The sequence below is a fragment of the Aphis gossypii genome, unplaced genomic scaffold, assembly GCF_020184175.1.
Source record: "Aphis gossypii isolate Hap1 unplaced genomic scaffold, ASM2018417v2 Contig00434, whole genome shotgun sequence".
Taxonomy (NCBI): domain Eukaryota; kingdom Metazoa; phylum Arthropoda; class Insecta; order Hemiptera; family Aphididae; genus Aphis; species Aphis gossypii.
This window is the reverse complement of record NW_026083104.1, coordinates 89,470-112,201: the sequence shown is the minus strand read 5'-3', so window position 1 is coordinate 112,201 and position 22,732 is coordinate 89,470. Positions and strand designations below refer to the sequence as shown.

At 31.1% G+C, this 22,732-nt stretch overlaps 2 protein-coding genes and 2 pseudogenes across 2 annotated transcripts; 2 read left to right on the top strand and 2 right to left on the bottom strand.

Moving 5' to 3' along the window:
* Positions 1-5,213: 5,213 nt before the first annotated feature.
* On the bottom strand, positions 5,214-8,255 carry LOC126554136 (uncharacterized). Its single transcript, XM_050209236.1, has one exon. The coding sequence runs from the start codon at positions 8,253-8,255 to the stop codon at positions 5,214-5,216; it is 3,042 nt and encodes a 1,013-aa protein (XP_050065193.1).
* A 4,920-nt stretch (positions 8,256-13,175) lies between these two features.
* On the top strand, positions 13,176-13,991 carry LOC126554148 (uncharacterized; annotated as a pseudogene).
* A 1,129-nt stretch (positions 13,992-15,120) lies between these two features.
* LOC114121280 (uncharacterized) lies at positions 15,121-16,166 on the bottom strand (annotated as a pseudogene).
* A 2,029-nt stretch (positions 16,167-18,195) lies between these two features.
* Positions 18,196-18,657, top strand: LOC126554135 (uncharacterized). The gene has a single exon (XM_050209235.1). It carries the CDS (start codon positions 18,196-18,198, stop codon positions 18,655-18,657), a length of 462 nt encoding a protein of 153 aa, XP_050065192.1.
* Positions 18,658-22,732: the final 4,075 nt, after the last annotated feature.

Here is a 22,732-nt window from a genome sequence, read left to right as displayed (position 1 = left end):
GTCACTAATTCTAATAATTCGTTCATATTAAAAAATAATCATACCAATGGACCAATAAATAAAGAACTCATCCCATGCTCATGTATTCAATACAAAACAATGATTTTTAATAATTTTGAAATTAAAATAAATCATGAAAGTGATTCATTTGTACAGACAATTGAAGGTGATATTGTTAAAATAATAAATATATGTAAAACAAAGAACGAAGTATTTATCTTGGGGTATAGTTTTCTAAATAGATTACCTTTTTATAAAAAACCTATAGACAGTATAAAACTAGGTATCTCATTAGTTGATGATTTGACAAGTGTCTTAAATAAATGGCCAATTGAAAATATTAAAAATAAATGTATGGTTTTAAATTTAAATAATAAAACTATAGCATTTTCACTAATTCACACAATAAAATTGTAAGGCATTATTAATATTATTCTTTTAAATTTACTTGGTAGTATTTTAGGTAGTACCAGCTATTGGCTATTTAATATTTATATCTATTTGTAATTTATTAATTATTACATTATGTAGGTATTATTAAATATGATTACTTACTTATCTTATATCATAAATTCATAACCAAACAACTGGAATTTGTTCTTACTGTAAATGCATTGTATATTTTTCAATTTTAACTGTATAATATTAAATAGCGTATTTTAATTTTTATAATGTATGACTATATTGACTATGTATTATTATAATATTATATTATACCAACCTTATTATGTACCATAATATGCAATTTGTATTTTGTATTAGGTATACCTCTTTTAAATTAATTAAAACAGTTTTTGATAATAATTAATATTGTACCCTATGGATATATTTCTATACCTATACGTAAATAATAACATAAAATAAATAATTGAATTAACTTACCTTTTCAGATATCGGCATATCACCATTATGTATGTGATTACTGATTATTATACTAGATCAATAATATAATAAAAATACATTTAACTTAACGTAACAAATACGTATCCAGCCATCTGTTATAAATCATTGTACCTAGACATATTTTGTAAATTTTAATACTATCGGTAACGTCGACGTTTCACCATCTTTTGGAGAAAATAAAACATAACAGTTTTCGATAAATAACCGTAAACAAAATTAAAATATGTTACACGCCGTTAGAATCACAAGAGCATCATCAGTCTTCGAGTCTATAACGAAACCCAATAACTTCAGGTATCTATATAAAATAAGCTTTAATCAAAGTATGCTTCAAATCAAGCAAGTTATTACAGCCGTATTAATGTATATATTATAATTTATAATACATTTATAAAACATAATTATTAATTGTCCTTGTCTGGCAACTATATATTATATAATATAACATAGACTGTTATATATTATAATACCTACATATCGAAGGGGGGAAATGCCAATAACAATATAATTTAAATAATTTATAAATGTAATGAATAATTTTAGGCTATATATTATATATTTTATGTTACAGATATATTTATCTAATATACATGCAGTGGAGGCTTGTCTGGGGAGACTTTAAAATCAAGTTTTCCATATATTCAAAAAATCTATAGTAATATTGTTTTAAATAATTAGAATGAGAAATATTTAACAATAATGATAATATTATATTATGTATCTGAATGACTGAATTGAAATATTGTGTTTTTCATAAGATTATAGCAAGCTAGATAATTTATAAATAGGTCATTCGACGGGTTTTTGAAGTTTTTATAAAGATAACGACGCCGCGGCCGCGGCCGCGGCCGCGGGCCGGCTGTTTCAGTCATAACATTATTACATATAATGTCACTTCGCGTTTATGGATGGTATTGACAATTGAAACTGAGTTAAATATGGATTAAGTAAATTTACTTTATTATAATATTATGGTGGGTTCAATAATTGACGATTGCATGACGTCGGCTGTCGCACCGGGCATCATTATTATCATCACTATTTATATAGGTATTATTATATATTTATATAGTCACGCATTGTACGCCGCACTTTTCAGTGTTACTCTGCGTCCTTTATTATTAGTAAAATTTTATTTTTATAATACGTTTAAATTTTTAGTCTGCTCAGCATATTTAACCACGGGCCACCATCCAACTGTTATATAATAATACATACATTTTGTATGTGTATTCTTACATATCTATAATTATTATATTATAATATAATTTTTAAACATTAATATAATATGTTTAGTAAATATTTAGGTTTTAATACTATTTTTTTAACTATTAACTAATGTATTATAAATATTAAGAGCATAATATTGATGGAATACTTACAAAACGATATTTTATTTATATTAATATACTAACTGAATTTAAATATTAAAATTTTAGCTATACAATAGTCTTAAATAAATGTTGTACAATAAACGTTAATGTTTCAATCATAAATTAAGGTTAATTTAATATTAAAATATGTAACTGTTTTAAATATAGATAAAATAATGTAAAACCAAGTTAAATTAAACGTTTACTTTTGAGTATTAATAATTTAATTCAAAACCAATATTTAAATAAGTTTAAACACTAATAATTGTTATGTGGGAAGTATCTATGTCCATAACCAGAATAGGTCTGTGATCACTTATGAGGGACTCGTGCACCAAAGCTGCAATGTCAACATTTGTAATGACATTGTCAATGGTTGTTCCGTGATCTGTAGTAATACCGTCAACCAATATTTTGCAATTGAAATGTTTTAACATTTGAACTAGTTGTTTTGACGGTTTGTTGAAGTTTATATTGAAATCATCAATAAAGATAACATTGTTTTTGGCGGAAGCTACCGTTTCAATGAAATCATAAAGCTTCTGTACAGGAAAATTTGGCGATGAATATATCCCAATATAAGTAATATTTTCAATGATAACTTCAATTCCTTCTAATTGTGTGTTTTTCTTTTGATCTTGAAGCAATGTTGTGCTGCAGGTTATTTCTTTGTGATTAATGGATTCTCCAACAAAACAAATTGAACCACTTTTACCATTTGCATGTATACTGTCTATTCTACAGCATTCCCGAATGGTTCTTAATAGTATATGTGTCAGTTGATTTTGAACCAGTTTCTTGGAAGAACATTATTTTAGATTGTAAAAGAACGATATCCGCATTAATGTGAGCTTCATATTTTTTTAAAGACCTTATATTGTGTGACAAGCAGGAGAGTGGCATGTTGTGTTTTATAATTCTAGAAAATCGTGGAATAAGAGCACAACTTGGTGTCCCGAGTCTGCACATTTCATGTTCAACTTTTGCAGAAGGTTTTGGTGGCTTTGCAGGAAAGTAGTCTATACGCAAACCTTGAGCCGAAGTTGCTCGACTACATCCTACATATAACATATTGCACTTCAAGAGTTTTTGAGGTATATTAAATGCTACAGATTGATATGTGGCACCTTGACTTTTGTGTACTGTCAATGCCAAAGCTTCCACTAAGGGCAATTGCATTCTAGTTACTTTATAGTGCTCTGCATTACCAAGTTGAAATTCTAATTTTATAATTTCAATTGGTGTCCACTTGGACATATCATCTATGTGATCGCCTTCGGGTTTTAGTTTGTTTTTTATCTTCTGTCTGATTAATGACCCCACATTTGGCTCATCAAACTTGATCCAAACTCTTTTTGCAACTTCTTTACCTCCTGCAGTCTATCCTTTGTTTATTTGCACGAGTTCTCCGATTGCACCGTTCACTATGCCGTCTTCGGTTGAAATGTTTGCTATCACCATGTATTTAGCTGTTTCTTTTAAAACTAACCTTAAAGCTAAACCCATAGTCTTTTGTCATGGCAGTTTCTTGGCAGATTCAATATCTGATCGGTTTGCAGATGTATCAATGGCTTCGGATATGAAACCAACTTGATTCATAGAGTTAAGCACTCTCCTGTTCATTTCGTCGACTTCGTTATTAGTAGCCCAAAGATGCATTACTTGTGGTTGAAAAGTAATATCTAGGTGGGTTATAAGATTTTGGAAATATTTACATCAGCTTTCTCTAACTGTCCTCTGGCCAACTTTGTGAACATCACTGCAAATTGTTTGTCATCTTTTTGGCGCATTATTTCAGTCAACTCATAAAACTTGAATGTTTCCCAAATAGATTTAATCGATAACATTTCTACAGCACTTGGAAATTTAGACAATATTTCTTCAAAACTATCGTACAATGGTGTTGCTAATAACGGTGCTAATTGAAAGAAATCGCTAAACACTATTACATTTATGTCACCAAATGGTTTATTTATTCTTAATATAGACCTCAATCGTTGATCAATGTATCCCAGTGTTTTTATGCCAACCATGGAAATTTCATCAATTATCAAAAGTTTTACATTGGCAAACTGACAACGTAGTGTATTTGAAATATCTGAACTTAACTTTGGTAATAATCCGGCAAATTGATTTAATGGTAGTTTGAACGCGGAATGAAGTGTTAATCCTTTTATTTCATATGCAGCTTTACCTGTTGGTGCTGTCAGCAATACGGGAGGAAGTGACAGATCATCTATATCTGGTCTAAGATTTGCTATCCTAATTACAGATTGTACTAACGCTCGTATAAGCATTGACTTTCCAGCTCCCTCTGGTCCAGTGACAAATACTTTCATCGCAGTATGACCTTTTCCCCATAATTGACTTCTTATGACATTAGTTGTATGATATAAGAGTTGGCGTTGACCGTCATTTAGACATCCGATTAAGTCTTTAAACTGTTCATTGTCTATGAGGTGCACTATTATCTTACCACCATCTTTAGGTGAATCTACATCTGATGTGTTTGTATTTTCAACATAATCTCCAACATCGTTTATTAGTACATCGTCTGGTACCCTATCTTCATCGTCTACAAGCTGATTGTTGTTACGGCCTTGTTCCCCTTCTATTTGGATTTCATTATTGTCTAATTGGGTTTCTTCTACTTTATTAAACTGTTGGTACAACTTTTTTATTTGATCAATGTTTGTTTCATACACTTGTTTACAGTTAATATCTAACAAATCGGTTTTTTCATCGCGCCATGGTAAAAATAACATAATATTTTCTCTGTAAATATCTTGTTCATTTTTATCCACATTAAACCTAACATACCGTATGATTTTTCTGGTTTTACGTTTATGTATATACTTGTTTGGTTTTCCGATTAGAGTGGAGTCAATCAGATAAGTGGTATCAGGTTCATTATCAGTGTCAGAATCAGAACTGTTGTTAGCCGGTTTTTTTTTTACCGCGGACTTCATAATTGGAGCCAAATTCTGCTAAAGTTACATCTTCAAGACTGTGTGGTCTACATGAATAGTATTCATTGAGACCGTAAAAAAAAATGTCATTAGATTTTGGATCCATTTCTCCTCTAACTGCCATTGGTTTCAACATTCGAGTTCTTTTATCAGGATGGCTAGTGTTTATAAATATATACCCAGTTGAAGTATTGCATTGCTTCATACCTAAGCAAGTGTACACTGCTTCCTGTGCAGAGATTTCCTGACTCCCTAAAAAAGTTGACGCTATCTTTTTCAGTTGTTCTTTAACCGATAAATCAGTAGAAGACTTAAGATTTTCGACAATGTCTCTCATTAGTTTTGATATTCCACGTTGGCTTTTTCCAATATACTCGATTACATATCTAACACAAGAATAAACGTCCAATATGAACTGTATATCCATGTTAGATTGCCATAACGGAAATAATTTTTCATTGAATCCAGAAACCATTCGTTGTTTTATGGTACGTTTTAGAAAAACTGTTGGCCGTCTGATAACAGTTCGAATAATGGATTTATATTCATTAACACCTTTAATTGACAATTGTTGTAAAATGTCTTCTAATGATGGATCTGAAGATGAATCACCGTCCTTGAAGTCCCTGAGGTATTGCAGAAGTTTTTCATATTGTAGTATACGAATTTTTCTTGTGATCGGATTACTTATGTCTTCTGTTAGCGGAGTCAATATACAGGTTTCATTCATTGGCGGATATGGTATGTTGAAGCGACACTTTTTCATTTGTTTGTCTTTGTCAGTTCTGTAACAAGTGTGTGTATGACTATGAGTATTTTTATGCAAATACTCATGGGCCGGACTGCCATCGTCTACCATACACGTAATGTATTTGTTGATAAGTGTTACACATGCACCAAAAGTTTCTGGTTTAGCTGGGTCAAAAATAGGTGTATTGTCTAACCCCAATAACATGTGTACATGTGGACTGCCCCTATGTTGATATTCGACACGATAAAAGAAATGTTTCACACTGTGTTCTTTGAAAATAACATTTTTGGACTTAATCAATTTAAAAAGTGCTCTAAACCTATGATCAAAATAAGTAGCACAAACAACTGGGTCTTGTCGAATTAAATCTGATTTTTGTGCATAAGTTAGGACAGTATCATCAGACAACGTTTTGGAGTAACGCTGTTTATACAAAATCTTTAACAAATCAGTCCAAGTTGATTCACTAGGGCTAAATGTTAAGAATAATGTCGGTTGACCTTCTTGACGCACCATGGCAAAAACATTTTTTCTCATCGCTGCAAGATATGAAGGTGAATTTTGTACGTTGTGTAACATTCGGTATCCTTGATCGTTATCTATCATTTTGTTTAGAACAACTGGATTTGCTACGTCATTCGCAGTTGTGTTACCTTTTTTGTTTTTTCGTAAAACAATTTGCACATTGCTTGCAATGAGTTTTTGAACTAATACTTTGCATTTAAAAAACAAGTTAGATGAGTCCGATGCAAACCTTCGATCTACGTTCAGCAGATCAGACCTTACTACTTTTGAGTAATTTTTTGAAGGTGATTTATTTGTACGTGGATGCCCACCAAATAAATCAGGAAAAGCTTTTTCCTCTGCATGGTCATCAATAAGAATTGATAACGGTTTCATGCCTTCGCCTGGTGCAAAAGAAACAAAATCACAGTTTTCAATCATCGTGTCCATTGATCCCGGATTGATTGGTTCAATATTTGTGTCTTCATCATCTGTTTCTTCACTTTCGTGATCCGAGCTGTTTTCTAAACTTTTTGTTGTTTCTGACACATGCGCCAGCCAATCTTTGTCTATTACAGCATCTTTATATAGAGGTTTTTTAATCAAATCATTCAATGCTGATACTACTAATGATGGTCTGACATTTTGATAAAGATAATGCTGTTTAAAGCACGATTTTCTTTTTAATTTTACCTTCATCATCTTAACTGCAGCTAAATTTTCAGCACGCCTTGGCAAAATAGATGTAGTCTTAGTCAGATCTATTGGAACATTGATAACGTTACCTTTAATTTTTAGCTGTCCATCACTGCGAAGACATTTGAATATTTTCATAAACGGTAATTTAAGGGAAACCATTTGTTTTTCTATTTGATTTAATTGCGTAACTGAAGACGGAACACTGTTTAACTCATAACCATTTCTTATGTACAACGGAGGAACTTTGGATTTTTTTATATGCGGAAGACAACTGGAACATATCGTCACAGTATTCTTGGCATCACTTGGAATTGACATCCCCAATCGACTGAAGATATCAGAGTTGCATTTATTGACACTGGATGGGAAACGTAATCTATGACACGAATAACATTTTTCTGATAAACCTTGAGACCTTTTCAAAATATATTCAGATATCAAAACATCTTCCTTCTGCCTGGTTTCATTTAATTTTTGCCGTTCTCGTTTTTTATAAGATATTGAATTTGGTGTTTTATTTTTAGTAGATACATTTTGACATAGGCTACTATCTGATGGTAATCTTCGCTTTCTCATGTTTCGAACATTTTGAATTTGATATGTTTTTTTGAAAATCTTTCGTTTCAACATGCTCTTACGACTGGCGATCAGATTGGCTTTTTTAACATCCGGATCTTGCAGTCGTTTCAACATGCTCTTACGACTGGCGATCTGGTTGGCTATTTTAAAATCTGGATCTTGCAGTCGCTTCGACCTGTTCTTACGACTGGCGATCTGGTTAGCTTTTTTTACATCAGGATCTTGCAATCGTTTCAACATGCTCTTACGACTGGCGATCAGATTAACTTTCTTTAAAACTGGGTCTTTCAATCGTTTTAGTGTACTTTTTAAATTTAACAATTTTCTTTGATTTGTAGCAACAATATCATCAGACGCACGGCTTAATTGTTTTCTCAATTTATCCTTTTCAAGTTCTTGCAAATAAAGAACAATGTTTTCGCGTGATATTTGTATCGCTTCTTTTTTATTTTGTGTACGTTTACTCCGACGTCCCATTTTATGAAAAAAAAATATATATATATAAGACAAAAATAATAATTAAAAATAAACTTACAGCTAAAAAAAAACCTTTATACTAAAAGTTTAAAAAAAAAAAAAACACAAAAACAACATCTGCTACCTCTGTCAACCAAAAAAAATACAAAATAAGCTGATAATTAGAGTATATAATATCATAAAAGAATTACTTTGAAAATTATCTTAACACAAGTCGCAATCACAGAAATCCATATAATAAAAACAGAATCGGAAATGATCTAAAACAAAATTATGAATGTTACCAAAAAGAAATATATAATAAAAACATTTGAATGTTAGTAGCACCACTTATACAGGGTGTCTCAAAAAGAACGCCGGATTTTAAAAGGCTGCTATTTTTGTTTTTTTTTTGTTGGTTGAACTGGTTTTGATAGTGTTGTTATTTGTTATCATTGAGGTTTTGTGTTGACAAGGGGTTTTGTGGTTCTTAGTCATTTTTTATGTTGTATCGCAATGGAAAGGTACAGTAAAGAACAGCGTGTTTTAATAGTGAAAACTCACTACCAGAATGGTGAACATTACGTAGTGACTGTACGAAAACTACGCACTATTCTTGGACATCATAATGCACCAAACGAATCAACTGTTCGTCGGTTGATTAAGAAATTTGAAGAAGGTGGTTCTACACAAGACAAAAAAATCTCTGGACGCCCTCGAAGTGGCCGAAGTGAGGCGAATGTTACTGTTGTCCATGATTCTGTTACGGTGAGTCCATGAAAATCGTGTCGCCGTTGTGCACAAGAAATGCACATGTCACCAGCAACTATGCAAAGAATTTAAACAAAAGATTTGCACTTACACTCGTACAAAGTGCAATTAACACAGGAACTTAAGCCGGCGGACCACGAAAAACGACGGCAATTCGTTGAATGGTTCCTGACGAGAGAGCGAGAGAGCGAGGGTTTCGCAAAGCGCATTATTTTCACCGATGAAGCTCATTTCCATTTAAACAGGTTCGTAAACAAGCAAAATTGCAGAATATGGGGATCTGAGAACCCAAGAACGATCCAAAAAAAGAAATGCATCCTGAAAGAGTTACGGTTTGGTGTGGAATTTGGAGTGGAGGTTTGATCGGTCCTTACATTTTCGAAGACGAAGAAGGAAATGCTGTTACAGTGAATGGGGTTCGTTACCGTTCTATGCTCAATAATTTTTTATGGCCTCGTTTGGACCAAATGAACATCGAAAATGCATGGTTGCAGCAAGACGGCGCAAGTTGTCACACTTCAATAGAAACAATCGCTCTGCTGCGTGAGAAGTTCCCGGACACACTAATTTCGTTGCGTGGAGACCAAAGCTACCCACCTCGATCTTGCGACTTAACGCCGTGTGATTTTTTCTTATGGGGATACACTAAGTCATGAGTTTACCAGAACAAAGTCCGAAACGTCTTGGAACTTAAGCAAGAAATTCGTCGTGTCCTCAACGAACTTGATGGGGCAATGTGTGATCGAGTGATGGTAAATTTTATGGAAAGAATAATCGCCTGTAGGGCTAGTAGGGGGGGTCATATGCCCGATGTTGTTTTTCACTGTTAAACCTCAATTTATCATGAAGAGAATGATATATTTGTAATGTTTTTTTAAAAATAATAAATTTAATGTACAGCAGATTTAAATCCGGCGTTCTTTTTGAGACACCCTATAGTAGTGTAAGGCCACAACCTTGAAATTTTGACTACATGTTGGTATACAAATTTATACCAAATTCCTAATTTATTCATTCTCCTTTATTAAACAAAGTAGTTGTTTTTTAATAAATAACAGATATATCTAATATTTTAAAAATTAGGTAAAATTAAAATATTAAATAATATCTCCTACTCATAGTATCTAATAAGTAAAATATGTAAAAAGAACATGGAAAAATAAACTTTAAAATTAATTATGTTTTGTTTACATTTCTTATGAATAAATCGTTATTTAAACAAATTTATGTTATTTTACTACCAGGAAAAGTAATTAGAATATTGATTTAGTTATTTTAGTTAATGAATAATAAATTCAATAATGTAATTTTGTAATTTATTGTTATTTGATTATACAAAAAATGTGTTAATATTTTTTTCAAACATGACTTAGTAAGACATAAAAACTAAACTATTTTAGTATTATGAGTAATTGTTATAAATTCACTTAATTAATATAAGTTCATTAGGTATTGTCAAATCTATTTTATTACTTCATTAAACAATATATAAATATTTTTAATTTAATTATTTTTATAGAAAACACATGGATATAAATACATATTATGATATAATATAAGTTGTTAGACAACTATCAATCCCTCTATTTCAGATTTGTGACTTAACCAAGATTACACTAACCTATTGATATACAAATTTAAACACATATATATGACAATAATATTATCCATTCAATTACCCAGCAAAATTGACTGATCTAAATGTTTAATATAAATAATTATTACAATAGTATTCAATAAACAAATGCTAAATATTTTATGGAAACAAAAAACGTTCAGTATCTAAAACTAAAGAGCTTTATTTATATTAAACTATTATAGGTATTTATTATTGTTCAACATCAAAATCATAATATACGAGTACTTTTTAATTGGTAATCGGTCATAAGGTCTATGGAAAAAAAAGTCCGAACACATTTTTAGTGTCAAAATACAAATTATTCTATTAAATTTTCATTTATAATTATCGAGATAATTGTATAATTTATTATTCATTTTAATCAATTTTAATAGGTAACTAGATACATGTATTTATCTAGAATCTAGATCTATATAATGATTGTTCTTTTATATAATAATCGTGGTAATATTGATTATTCCTTGTACATAATATAATTTTATGGTAGATAACATGTAGTCATACAGCCACATATCATAGCGATAGATATATCTTAGATCATATACGATCTAAGAGATATTCAATATAATATAATATATAAGTAATTAACTATAGTAGATTTCTGTTATATTTTTTTAGTGATACGAAATAATAAGAATAAGAAAATAGAAAAAAATATGATATAGTGCGACCAGCGAAACTAGCAGCTTGACGATCACGCTACCGGTGGGCGTTTTCGTAAAAACCAGGGGTTTTAAATACTTTGGTTGCTTGTGGAGCTGCGCGATCTTTTTTTTCGAAATGAAGAATTCTTCGTAGTAAAAAACCGTCACCGGGAGCGTGGGCGTCAAGCTTCTAGTATCGCTGGCCGGACTATAATATAATACGTACCTATATGTACAGACATTTTTAAATTTTAAAAATAAATATTAGTTATAAAGAATATTTTGTATTTTCCGACTTTTTGTTAGAAACTAAATAATGTGCTTAGACTTTTTGTCAAACTTTTTTTAAAACGGACTTTTCTTCAGCGATTAATTGTTATTGATTGCTGTATTCATAAAATGTACAATGTACATACATACTACACAACTTGATAAAAGAAAAAAATTATTCTCATACATGAAGAAATTCTTGACATAGGTACTAATATAATATATTATATATACACGAATCGATGATTGCAAAAGCGTCTTATTTAAAACTTTTGGATAATTGATAAAAACTGTATAATATAAATATTTTTGAAAATAAATTAATTTAAGAAAAAGTATTTATTAAAATATATCATACACTTACTAATAATACTACAACTATTTTTTTGACGGGTTTTTTCACTCAAAAACACATGATATGACTATAATAGTATATTATACGTTTTTACTGACATCTCAATTTCAAAAAATATATGACTCGTGACGTTTCTAAAAACATCGATTCACAAATTGTTTTACTGAGCATAATATTCAGTTTAGCATTTGAAAATTATTGAAGCATAAACTTATGATAATTTGTAAAAAACTATAATTATAAATAATTTATCAATATGGGACATGAGTAGATTTATGATGAAAAAAATGATTTAAAAAAAAACATAATATGGAGACCAAATTATAATTATAATTTGAGTTTTGTGTAGTATTATCAAGCTTTAAATACCACGCAAAGTGATATTTACAATTAAGCATGCTCCACTACTATGGGCTATAATACTATTAAAACAGAAGAAGGTTGTCCGGACAATATACAAATAATAATATTAAATAAATTTCATTCAAAATCAAAGTATGGATCTAAAACATGATATATCTTTCGGATCACCTCCCGTAAACATACCATTGCACCTATATAGTAAGTGCCTACTAGGTATTAAAATTATAAACTTAAGTATACTCTGTTCCACGAGAGACTGTACTCGTTTTTTCGTCCGTCGCTGCGCATCCCCCTCCATTTTCTCCCGTTCGGTTACGATCGTCAACTTTTCGGCCCGGCGGTCGGCAACGATTCCTCACATACGTAGCGCTTAGCATTTACAGCGATTGACACGACTGCCACAGTGCCACGTGATATCGCAACCACGCACTACGCTCTTGCTGTATATACTCGTAATACACACCTGCAATTTTACTCCGCCGTGCACCATTTTTTTTAATTATTGATAATTATGCACTTTTCCGATGAAGATGAACCAAGCACATCAGCTTTACCAACACCATCGCCCGTTAAAAAGAATAAACCAGGAAAGGTAAGCATCTTCTAATATTTAATTAGCTTATATTAAAATGTGATAGTCACCTTAAAAAATAAAAATGTTACACATGGATCGATTTTTTAATATTTATTTTTTAATTTTTTTATAAATGTTAAACTCATATTCGCGATAGAAAGTAAATATAGGGGCGCTGTAGTCACTTTTACTAACGGGGCCACTGTGTAGGCAGATAACTGATAATAATCAATTTCACATTTATCATTTGTTTAGGTTTTTTTATGAAAATTTGAGTTTATTTTACTCAATAGTAGATTTCATAATAATATAATACCTAAGAAAAATGTTTACGTCGGTTGTTGAGCTAACTGACATTTTAAGTTTTATTGGTGACTTTAAGCGACCATTGATTGAAGTGAAGTAATGAAATGTAACCACATTGTTGAGTTTGGATGTGTGGAAAATAATAAAAATGCTTTAAGAATCGTTGCTATGTGTCTTAAAACTAGTGATCTTAGTGGAAAACCTCATGAGGTACCTAAATTAAGTTAAGTTTAAATATTAATTTGAGTAGGTATTCTATGGTCATTACTCATTACTAATTTACCAAATACAACTGTACCTTTCTATTTAGTTAGAAGTCATTAAAACTACTGTTAATAGAAATGTTAAATTGTCAGGAAAATTCTCTTGTAAAGCAGGTAGTGGAAAATGCAAACATATAGTAAGTTGGCCTGATGCTCAAACTTCAAAAGTAAGGTTTAATTAAGTATATGTGCTATTGTTAAATTGTACATTTACACACATAAATATGAGTTGATCATATCAATAAGTCAACACAGAGTTTATAATCTATCTCTTTTATTCAAATTTTTAAATAAATTAGTTTATATTCCTAGAACACCAATAGAGGAACTCGATGAGCGAAGTTGTACAGACCTTCCTCAGCAATGGGGAAAACTCGGTCAAGCAGCTAGTAAATATTTACATAAACCAGTTCCTGTTGGAGAGTTTTGTCATGTATTACCAATAACATCAGTATATGACAAATCATTGCCTAATGACATTTCAGAGGACTTGCAGCAGGAAATACGTTCATACTTTTTACAAAGTAATATCAGTAATAAAATAAGTAATATGTAGTGGCGTAACTAGGACTACTGTGTGGGGGGTGATATAGATATTTTCCATTACAAAAAAAAAAAAAAAACATTTATAGGTATCTCACAAATTATAATTTATTATATTATAAAAAAAAAAATTTTTTTGCTCCTTGAAGTGTTTCTAAGTTTTGTTTTGGTTAAATAACTCCAAAAATACATAAGTGTAATTTAATTCATAATAGTAGTTAACAAAATATTTTTTTTTTGTATATTCAGGAATTCCGAATTCAGCATTTGCTATGAATCATGTTGGACGTATAGAACCGTTGTTGAAATGTTTACCAACATTATCAGCTAGTGAAGCTAAACTAATAGAAACATTTATAACTTCATATAATTCTTGTATGGAAAACTCATGTTTTTCCTCACATATTTGTACCTATTTGTGATCCAAGTGATATTAGTTTTTATTATTCAAATGTTGATGTTACTAAAGCTCAAGCTATAGAAATTTGTTTTGAAACAAAAGAACAAAATGGTCCATACTGGAAAAAAATGAGACAAATTAGAATTACTGGAACTTCAGCATACGGGTTTTTCACCAAGTCTAAAAGTAAAACAGCAAAAAAAGATTGGGACTCTAAAATAAAATCTGTTTTATTTTCAAATTTTTCTGGGAATGCTGCCACCCGTTATGGTATTTTGAATGAAAATAAAGCTATTGCTGCATTTGAAAAAAAATATGAAATTTCTATCATTAAACTAGGATTTCTTATAAACATAAATTGCCCTTGGTTAGGAATAAGCCCTGATGGTTTTATTGAAAAATTAAATGAATATGTTCTTATTGAAATTAAATGTCCAATTGCTGGTAAGAAATTCAGTGGATCAGACTTAATCATAAAACTTAAATATATTAAAATCAGTAATGAATGCAAGTTAACATTGAATAAGAATCATTCATACTACGGCCAAATTCAATTAGGACTTCTTTTATGTAACTTAAAAATGGCCTATTTAGTTATATATGCTTCAGTTGACAATTCAATAATAGTTATAGATGTACATTTTGATCCTGAATTCTCTAAACAATGTTTACTCACTTGACTGATGTGTACTTTAAGAATGTATTACCTTATATTAATCAAAATGTTAATGTATAATAAAATAAACAATGTTACCTAACTAATCATTATTTCTTTCTATATTAAAACCACTTTCACCAATAATTGGTCTAGAAATGTTGACCACCCCGCAGATAACTGTAGTATTTTTATCAACAATAGGCAAATACGACCAAGGTACTTTTTGTTGTAAGATTTTAAAAATTTTAATCCTTTGGATTGCCCTTTCTATATGAACTCGAGCTCTGGCTATTTCTGCATTTTCAATACCATCTTTTGTACTTAACTGTTTGTTTTTTCCTAAAAATGGTGGTCTATATAATCTTACACCTCTATCAGCACATTCTTGTTCAATTAAGAAACCTTTATCAACCATGATAGCATCTCCTTCAGTGCATTTGTCCAAAATTCCACTGTCGATAAAAATAAATTTATCACTCGCTCTTCCGCCATAAACTGAGCTTAAAAAAGTAATCAGACCATCTGGAGCAATTCCAACCATAATTTTAATAGTATGATTGCCTTTATAGTGTGAATAAGTTCTTATTCTACAATTTAAACATTTTGGCTTTTCAATTGTTGTTTCAAAGCAATCAAGTATCACTCTTGTTTCTTTATAATTTGTAAAGCAGGATGGTAAATTCTTTTCTATTTTACTTCTAGAAGGCCATACAATCATTGTTTTAAAAATCAGAAATAAAAGATTAATCGTTTCTATAAAATAATTTTTGCAAGTTGTATCAGATATTCCAAATAGCACCGAAAGACTTTTATAGGACATATTTAATTTTAACTTACACAAAGTTAAACATATTCGCATTTCCGTGTCTAAAGAAAATTGTATACTTTACTGCAGTTTAGTCATTAAGATATTTGATATACTAGCAATATCTTTTAAATACTCTATTTTTGAAAAGCCCGTAAAGGAATTAATATCTGAATCTGACTTCATTAAATCCATAAGAGTAATATTCTTAACCAACAATTCTGCTGGGTCAATTTGAATGCCAATATCTTTGGAAGTGGTATCAACTACAGTTACAGATGACTCAACATTTTGTACCACAGCTGTATCATCAAAAGGCAGAATGTCACATAAGCACTCTTCTTCAGGTACTTCTTTATGTTCACTAGTTTAAAATATAAATAATTAAGAAACATGACACTCAACAAGTATATTTAGTTTCAGTTTTAATAGACAGCTTAAATTTTTCAGATAAAAAAATGTATGTTGATAGTACTTTAAATTTTTACAATACAACAACTACAATAATACATACACAAATTTTGTATGTATTATTATTTATTAATGGTGAAAGTGGGGTGAACCTGGTCAAAAATCACACTATATATATTATTGGTAACTTATGAGGTGGTTCTTAAATTATAAGTACTGATTATTCAAAACTCAAAATGATGAATTTACCTGGGGAAATTAATTTTTCGTCGAGCTGTTAATGGTATATTATTACTATCCAGTGAAATTTTTAATTCCAAATTATCTTCTTGTCCTCTAAAAATGTATGTTGCACAAAATTGTACTTATTTTAAGATTAAAATTATAAATATATTAGGTACCCTTTAAACATGAGATCTCGACGAGTAGCTCTTTCAGCTCTTTGGACCCGTTTCATTTTTAACGAACTTGGAGTTGGTCGTTCAAAAAGTCTTTTTGGTAAGTTTTGTGAGGGAATTGCGCACGGTTTTAATTTTACCCTTCGAAATCGCGAATTAGCTATAGTACAAAACATTTAAATATGATTTATAGACTATAGTCTATGAAATTATTAAAATCATACCCATTACATAACAACCATAAATTAAAGTATGTTATTCCACATTCATTTAACAATAAGTATCAGGCACTATATAATTTGAGGAGCATTAGTACTACATTTTAATAATTACTTGTTTTAAATTGTAAGAAATCATCTTTAATAAAATGTTTATTGCATACATTAATATTATTTGTAAATTTGGTTATATTCATTTTTAAAGCATGTTCCCACTTTTTTTTGAGGATAACATTTTTAGGAAAAGGGTGGAAAGTCACATCATCTTGATATTGGCTGTTGAATGAAAAATAAAATAAATATTTTGTACATGTTTACAGTTGGTAAATTTTACATAGACAATATAATTTGTAAATTTAGTAGAAATAAGTTAACATCTTACATTGTTTTACATTGTGGAACATGACAATATTTATGTTTTTTGCAAGGTTTTGGCACTGTGGCATAATAAGAATGATCCATAATTATTATGAGTACAGCGTAAGCAGCTACCGTCACCAAATGCGAGAGTATAATCAAAATGACAAAATTAAAAAATTACATTTGGTTAATAAATAATGACCAATTCTCAATATTATATTGTATTTATAGACCAGACCAATTTAGTTTTCATGTCAGCGATCGGCCCCGTTATAACGTTTCATACCACCACCACCAGATGTCAGCCACTTCGCTTTCTATCGCGAATATTATGAGTCATAATATATAAATATAAGTATACCTTGTTTTACCTAAAACATGAAACATGTTTGAAATATTTGTAATTTAATATGAATAATGAATAAATGTTTTTATTTCCAAATATATGATTTAATTGTTATGAGTGCGTAACACGTAACTAAATATAACTCATAAGGGTATTTTTATTACTTTTTTAGTTTGTCGTGACTTGCCAAAAGACCATCATTATTAATCTGTACAAAAAGTATCTTCTTCAACAGCCAAAAATGAAATACATTTATATAATGATGTCGTTGTTAAATGATACAGGGATTGGTTTAACCACTATAAAAAATACGATTCGGGATTACAGATAAAAAGGAGTAGTTTGTTCACCAAACAAAAAAAAAGCAAGATCTACCATCATCGAGAAAATTGACGATTTCGATAAGAATGCTATTCGTCAAAAAATACATGGATTCTGGTACAGACATAAAATACCTACGTTGAATAAAGTGTTGGTTGCCATTAACGAAGATTCGAGTCTTCCAACTCTGTCTCGTACTGGTCTGTATCGGCTGTTGGGAAATTTAAATTTTGAATTCACTAAAAGACAGCGTAATAGTGTACTAACAGAAAGAGAAGATCTTATAAAGTGGCGCAGGAATTTCATTAGAAATATAATGCTCTATAGAAGTGAAGGTCGAACAATTTATTATCTCGATGAGACGTGGGTCAATGCAAGTGAGTGTGCAAACAAAGTGTGGGTCGACAAAACCGTAACATCGAGTCGAGATGCTTTTTTGAAAGGACTGACTACAGGACCCAAAAATCCAACAGGTAAAGGGAAACGATTGATTGTGGTACACATAGGTTCATCAAACGGTTTCGTCGAGGGTGGTCTACTGTGTTTTGAATCAAAAAAAAATACAGCAGACTACCACGACGAAATGAACAGCGATTCCTTTTATGAATGGTTTTGTGGAATTTTACCTCTGTTAGACGATAATTCCATAATTGTAATAGATAATGCGTCGTACCATTCGGTCAAGCTGGATCCCGCACCAACAATGGCTTGGCAAAAACATAAAATTATTCAATGGTTGGAGGATAAAAGTGTAGTAGTTGACAGGAAAATGGTGTAACTAGAATTAATGCAAAAGGTCAAAGAGATACGAACCACTGAAAAGTACGTCATTTACGAAAAAGCAATGGAAAGTAATAAAATTGTTCTGCATTTGCCACCGTACCATTGTGAGTTGAACCCTATTGAACTAGCATGGTCGGTGGTAAAAAATCATGTGAAGCAGAATAATACTACATTCAAATTAAACGATGTACGTCAATTGCTGATCGATGGAGTTCAACGAGTTACTCCGGAAATGTGGGCCAATTTTACAAAACACACAATTAGCAAAGAGGATAAGATGTGGGATATTGAGTCCATTACCGATGAAATGCTTGATGAACTAGCTCCAACATCTCAACATGTTCTGACCATCACAGGAGAAACAAGTACTGTTTCCTCAGATTGAAATTAAAAATAATTAATATTTAAGAATTAAAATCAATATATTTAATAATTGTTTCTTTAAATATTATATTGTATTGCATTTATTTAAGTATTTAAAATACACATGTAAATTCGTTTTGATAGCATTTGTTTATTATTAATTTATATAAAAAAAATATCTATATCACTATAAAAAAAAAAAAATTAAACTTTTTGCGTTATGATAAATACAACAGTACGCTGTATATACGATGTGATTAATATTATCGGTGTGTATTGTTATGTACGCATTAGCTATTAGTATATAGTATAAGTCTTTTGTATTAAATATAAGAGTATATTATTGTAGTCTGTCGATAACGCTTAATGTGTAAGCGGCTCTGAGAATATTGTAGCTACGCGACATCCGCGAGGGAGCCGCAGAGTCAGTCGATCCAGCACTCTTAAAACTGTACGTCGTCTCGACGACCATTAACTATTGTACATTGAACTAAATGTTTCGACTCATTTTAAAATTATATTAGTATAAAAATTCTTATAACTGTTTGTTGTACTTTCTCTAAAAAACCTGAACCTCATACTACCGAAAAACAACGTTCGAACGGAACAACCCGGACGGGCACAACAACTGGTGGCAGCGGTGTCGCGGTCTTAATTTTTTTTTTTGGAAAACAATCAACTTCAGAAGGATAACTGATATATCTTAATCTAATATATATCTATTCGAAGTAATTTTATATTTCTCTTTGCAAATATTAAAGCTACCTCGTTCGCCGTAGGTATATCGTCATAAGGACTATACGAGGGATATAATATTATATATCACACTCGTAAAAATTTCATGGGCGTTCAAGTTGTTAACAACCGCACGCATCGTCTATAGTGGACACGTATTGTATTCGACTTCGTGTTCCACTCTTCACAACCCCATCTCAACCGCCTCGCCGTCATCGTTGTCGTGGTCGCCGTCGTGCCGTTATCGCCGCCGTGTTGCTGCAGCCACAACGCCGACGCATCGTGGGAGTCATAATCGTTGGAGCAAAATTCAGATGAATGCGATGCATTCATGGTTAATATTGTAAGTTTACTACGAAGTTATTACATATATTTATCATATATATTTTACATATTGTCGACTGATACGAGTATAAATTGTAATCATTATTATTTTATTTTGATAATAGTGTTGATATTAAATTTTAAGATTGGTGATATTACGATACAATTTTTTTTAATAATTAATACATTATTACGTTTATTTTTATTATTATTATTTAAATTTAATGCATGTCAGATAGGTCTAGTAGCAGTAACGATAGTTCCGATAGTTTTGATTTAGACAAAGACTACGTCCCTTCACGACCGGTTGATATAAATCTATTAGGACCGTCTAGACCTGTTACTAGATTACTGAGTCATCGCCAAAAAGAGAATTTAATACAAAATTGTAGGGAATCAGACAATTTTAATTCAGTAGTATCAGGAGATTTAGTAAATAATATTCAAATTTTAGAAACTTATAACACAATGGCACTACCTACTTCGACTACATTATCTCTGGAGACAGCTATTAAATTAATTCCACATTTCAATGGGGAGAATGTACAGGAGGTTTATCCATTCATAAATGCATGTAATTTTGTCGTGAAAAATGTTGAGGAATCCATACAACCGGTGCTCTTACAAGTTATAATAACTAAATTGGCAGGCAAAGCATTTGCAATAACCCAACATAGGGACATTTCTACGTAGGAAATACTTAGGGATTATTTGGAAAGCACATTCTGTGCTACACGCACACCCGGATACCTTCAGTTAGAAATCACTACTACTAAGTTTCAACAGGGTGAAACTATAGGAGAGTATTCAACAAGAGTAGAAAGACTATTGCATGAACTCTGTAACGTAAACACAAAAGATAAGTCAACGAGTGACGCTAAAGCTATACATAACTATATAAAAGAAACCACTTTAACCACATGTATAGAAGGTTTACCATTTACTATTCGAAGTGTAGTCAAATCAAAAAATAATTCATCGCTAGAAGAAGCCATAAAGGATAGCCTAGAGGAGGAAAAGATTTTTCAATCGAATAAAGGGACACAACGTTTTTTATATAACAAATCCAATAGCAGCAAATATTGTAAAAACTGTAAAAAAAATAATTACAACATTAATGAATGTAGATATAATAATCGCACATTGGACACAGGCCAACAAAATAAGCAAAACAAAGAGAACAATAATAAAACTACAGATGGAAAACAACTTAAGTGTGCGTATTGCAAGAAAACTGGGCACACAATAAAAGAATGCTATAAGAAAAAGAATGCAGATGGAAGGAAAACGAAATCTGATACACAAAATCAACCATCTACTTCGGGAAATGAAACAGGACCGGGCTCGTCGGGCATTCGTCCGGTCCGAGAATTAAAAATAATGGCCCAAAATTAAAAATATTTACTTTCAAAACTCAATTAACAGACAATTACGCTAAATACAACATACCCAATGCATCTCCGGCAATGCTAACTTATTGATTGATACAGGAGCGGACCTCAATTTAATAAATTAGACTCATTACAAGATGACATTATTGTATCAGAAAAGAAAATCTACAAAATGCAAGGCATCAATGATCAACTCGTTAATACACTGGGTAGTACAATATTAACAGTAGAGATAAACGATAAAACGTATGAAACTGAATTTCAAGTAGTGGATACATCTTTTCCAATCACCGGTGATGGAATATTGGGAATACCTTTCCTAAAGGAAAACCATATAATCATCGATGTCAATAAAGGTGAATTAACCTCTGCGAAGAACCAAGATAACACTATCCCAGCCCGTAGTGAGGTCATCATCCCAATTCAGGCCGATAGCCAAGACCTATTGGATAAGCAAATTATACTGATTTATGCACAAGAACTCGGTAAAAATATATTATGTGGTAATACAATAAATAATGTAAAAAGAGGACAAATCCTTATAAGCGTAATAAGTCCTACGGAAGAAATCCAAACAATCACAACACCAAACTGTCCGAAGTTAGTCACGAAATGTATGACACCATCTCAATAAACACTATAAAAACTTCTGAAATCGCCAAAAATCCTCAAAATCGTATAAAACTATTAAAGGATACATTAAAATGTGACCATATGAACAAAGAAGAAGAAGAAGCGATTCTAGATTTATGTAGTGAATTCTCAAATATATTCTTTTTAGAAGGAGACCGAATGACGTGTACCGACGCAGTGCACCATGAAATTAAAACTCCTGGAGTCACTCAACCAATACATCAAAAACCATATGGCCTTCCTTATGCACAAAAAGAAGAAATATCTAAACAGGTTAAAGAAATGCAACAAGATGGTATAATAACACCAATTGATAGCCCTTGGAATGCTCCATTATTTATTGTACCCAAAAAATCAGATGTATTAGGTGAAAAGAAATATAGAGTAGTTGTTGACTTCCGCAAACTTAACAGTATAACTGTTGGAGATGCTTTTCCCATGCCAAATATCACAGAAATACTTGATCAACTAGGTAAAGCAAAATATTTTACTTGCTTAGATATGGCAAGTGGATACCATCAAATATCATTACATCCAGATGATCAAGAAAAAACCGGATTTAGCACGGATCAAGGTCATTTTGAATTCCCAAGAATGTGTTTTGGTTTGAAGGGAGCACCAGCT

What these genes read in the sequence shown, in the direction of transcription:
- LOC126554136 (XM_050209236.1), bottom strand. Translation starts at nt 8,255, where the DNA reads ATGGGACGTCGGAGTAAACGTACACAAAATAAAAAAGAAGCGATACAA.
- LOC126554135 (XM_050209235.1), top strand. Translation starts at nt 18,196, where the DNA reads ATGCTCTATAGAAGTGAAGGTCGAACAATTTATTATCTCGATGAGACG.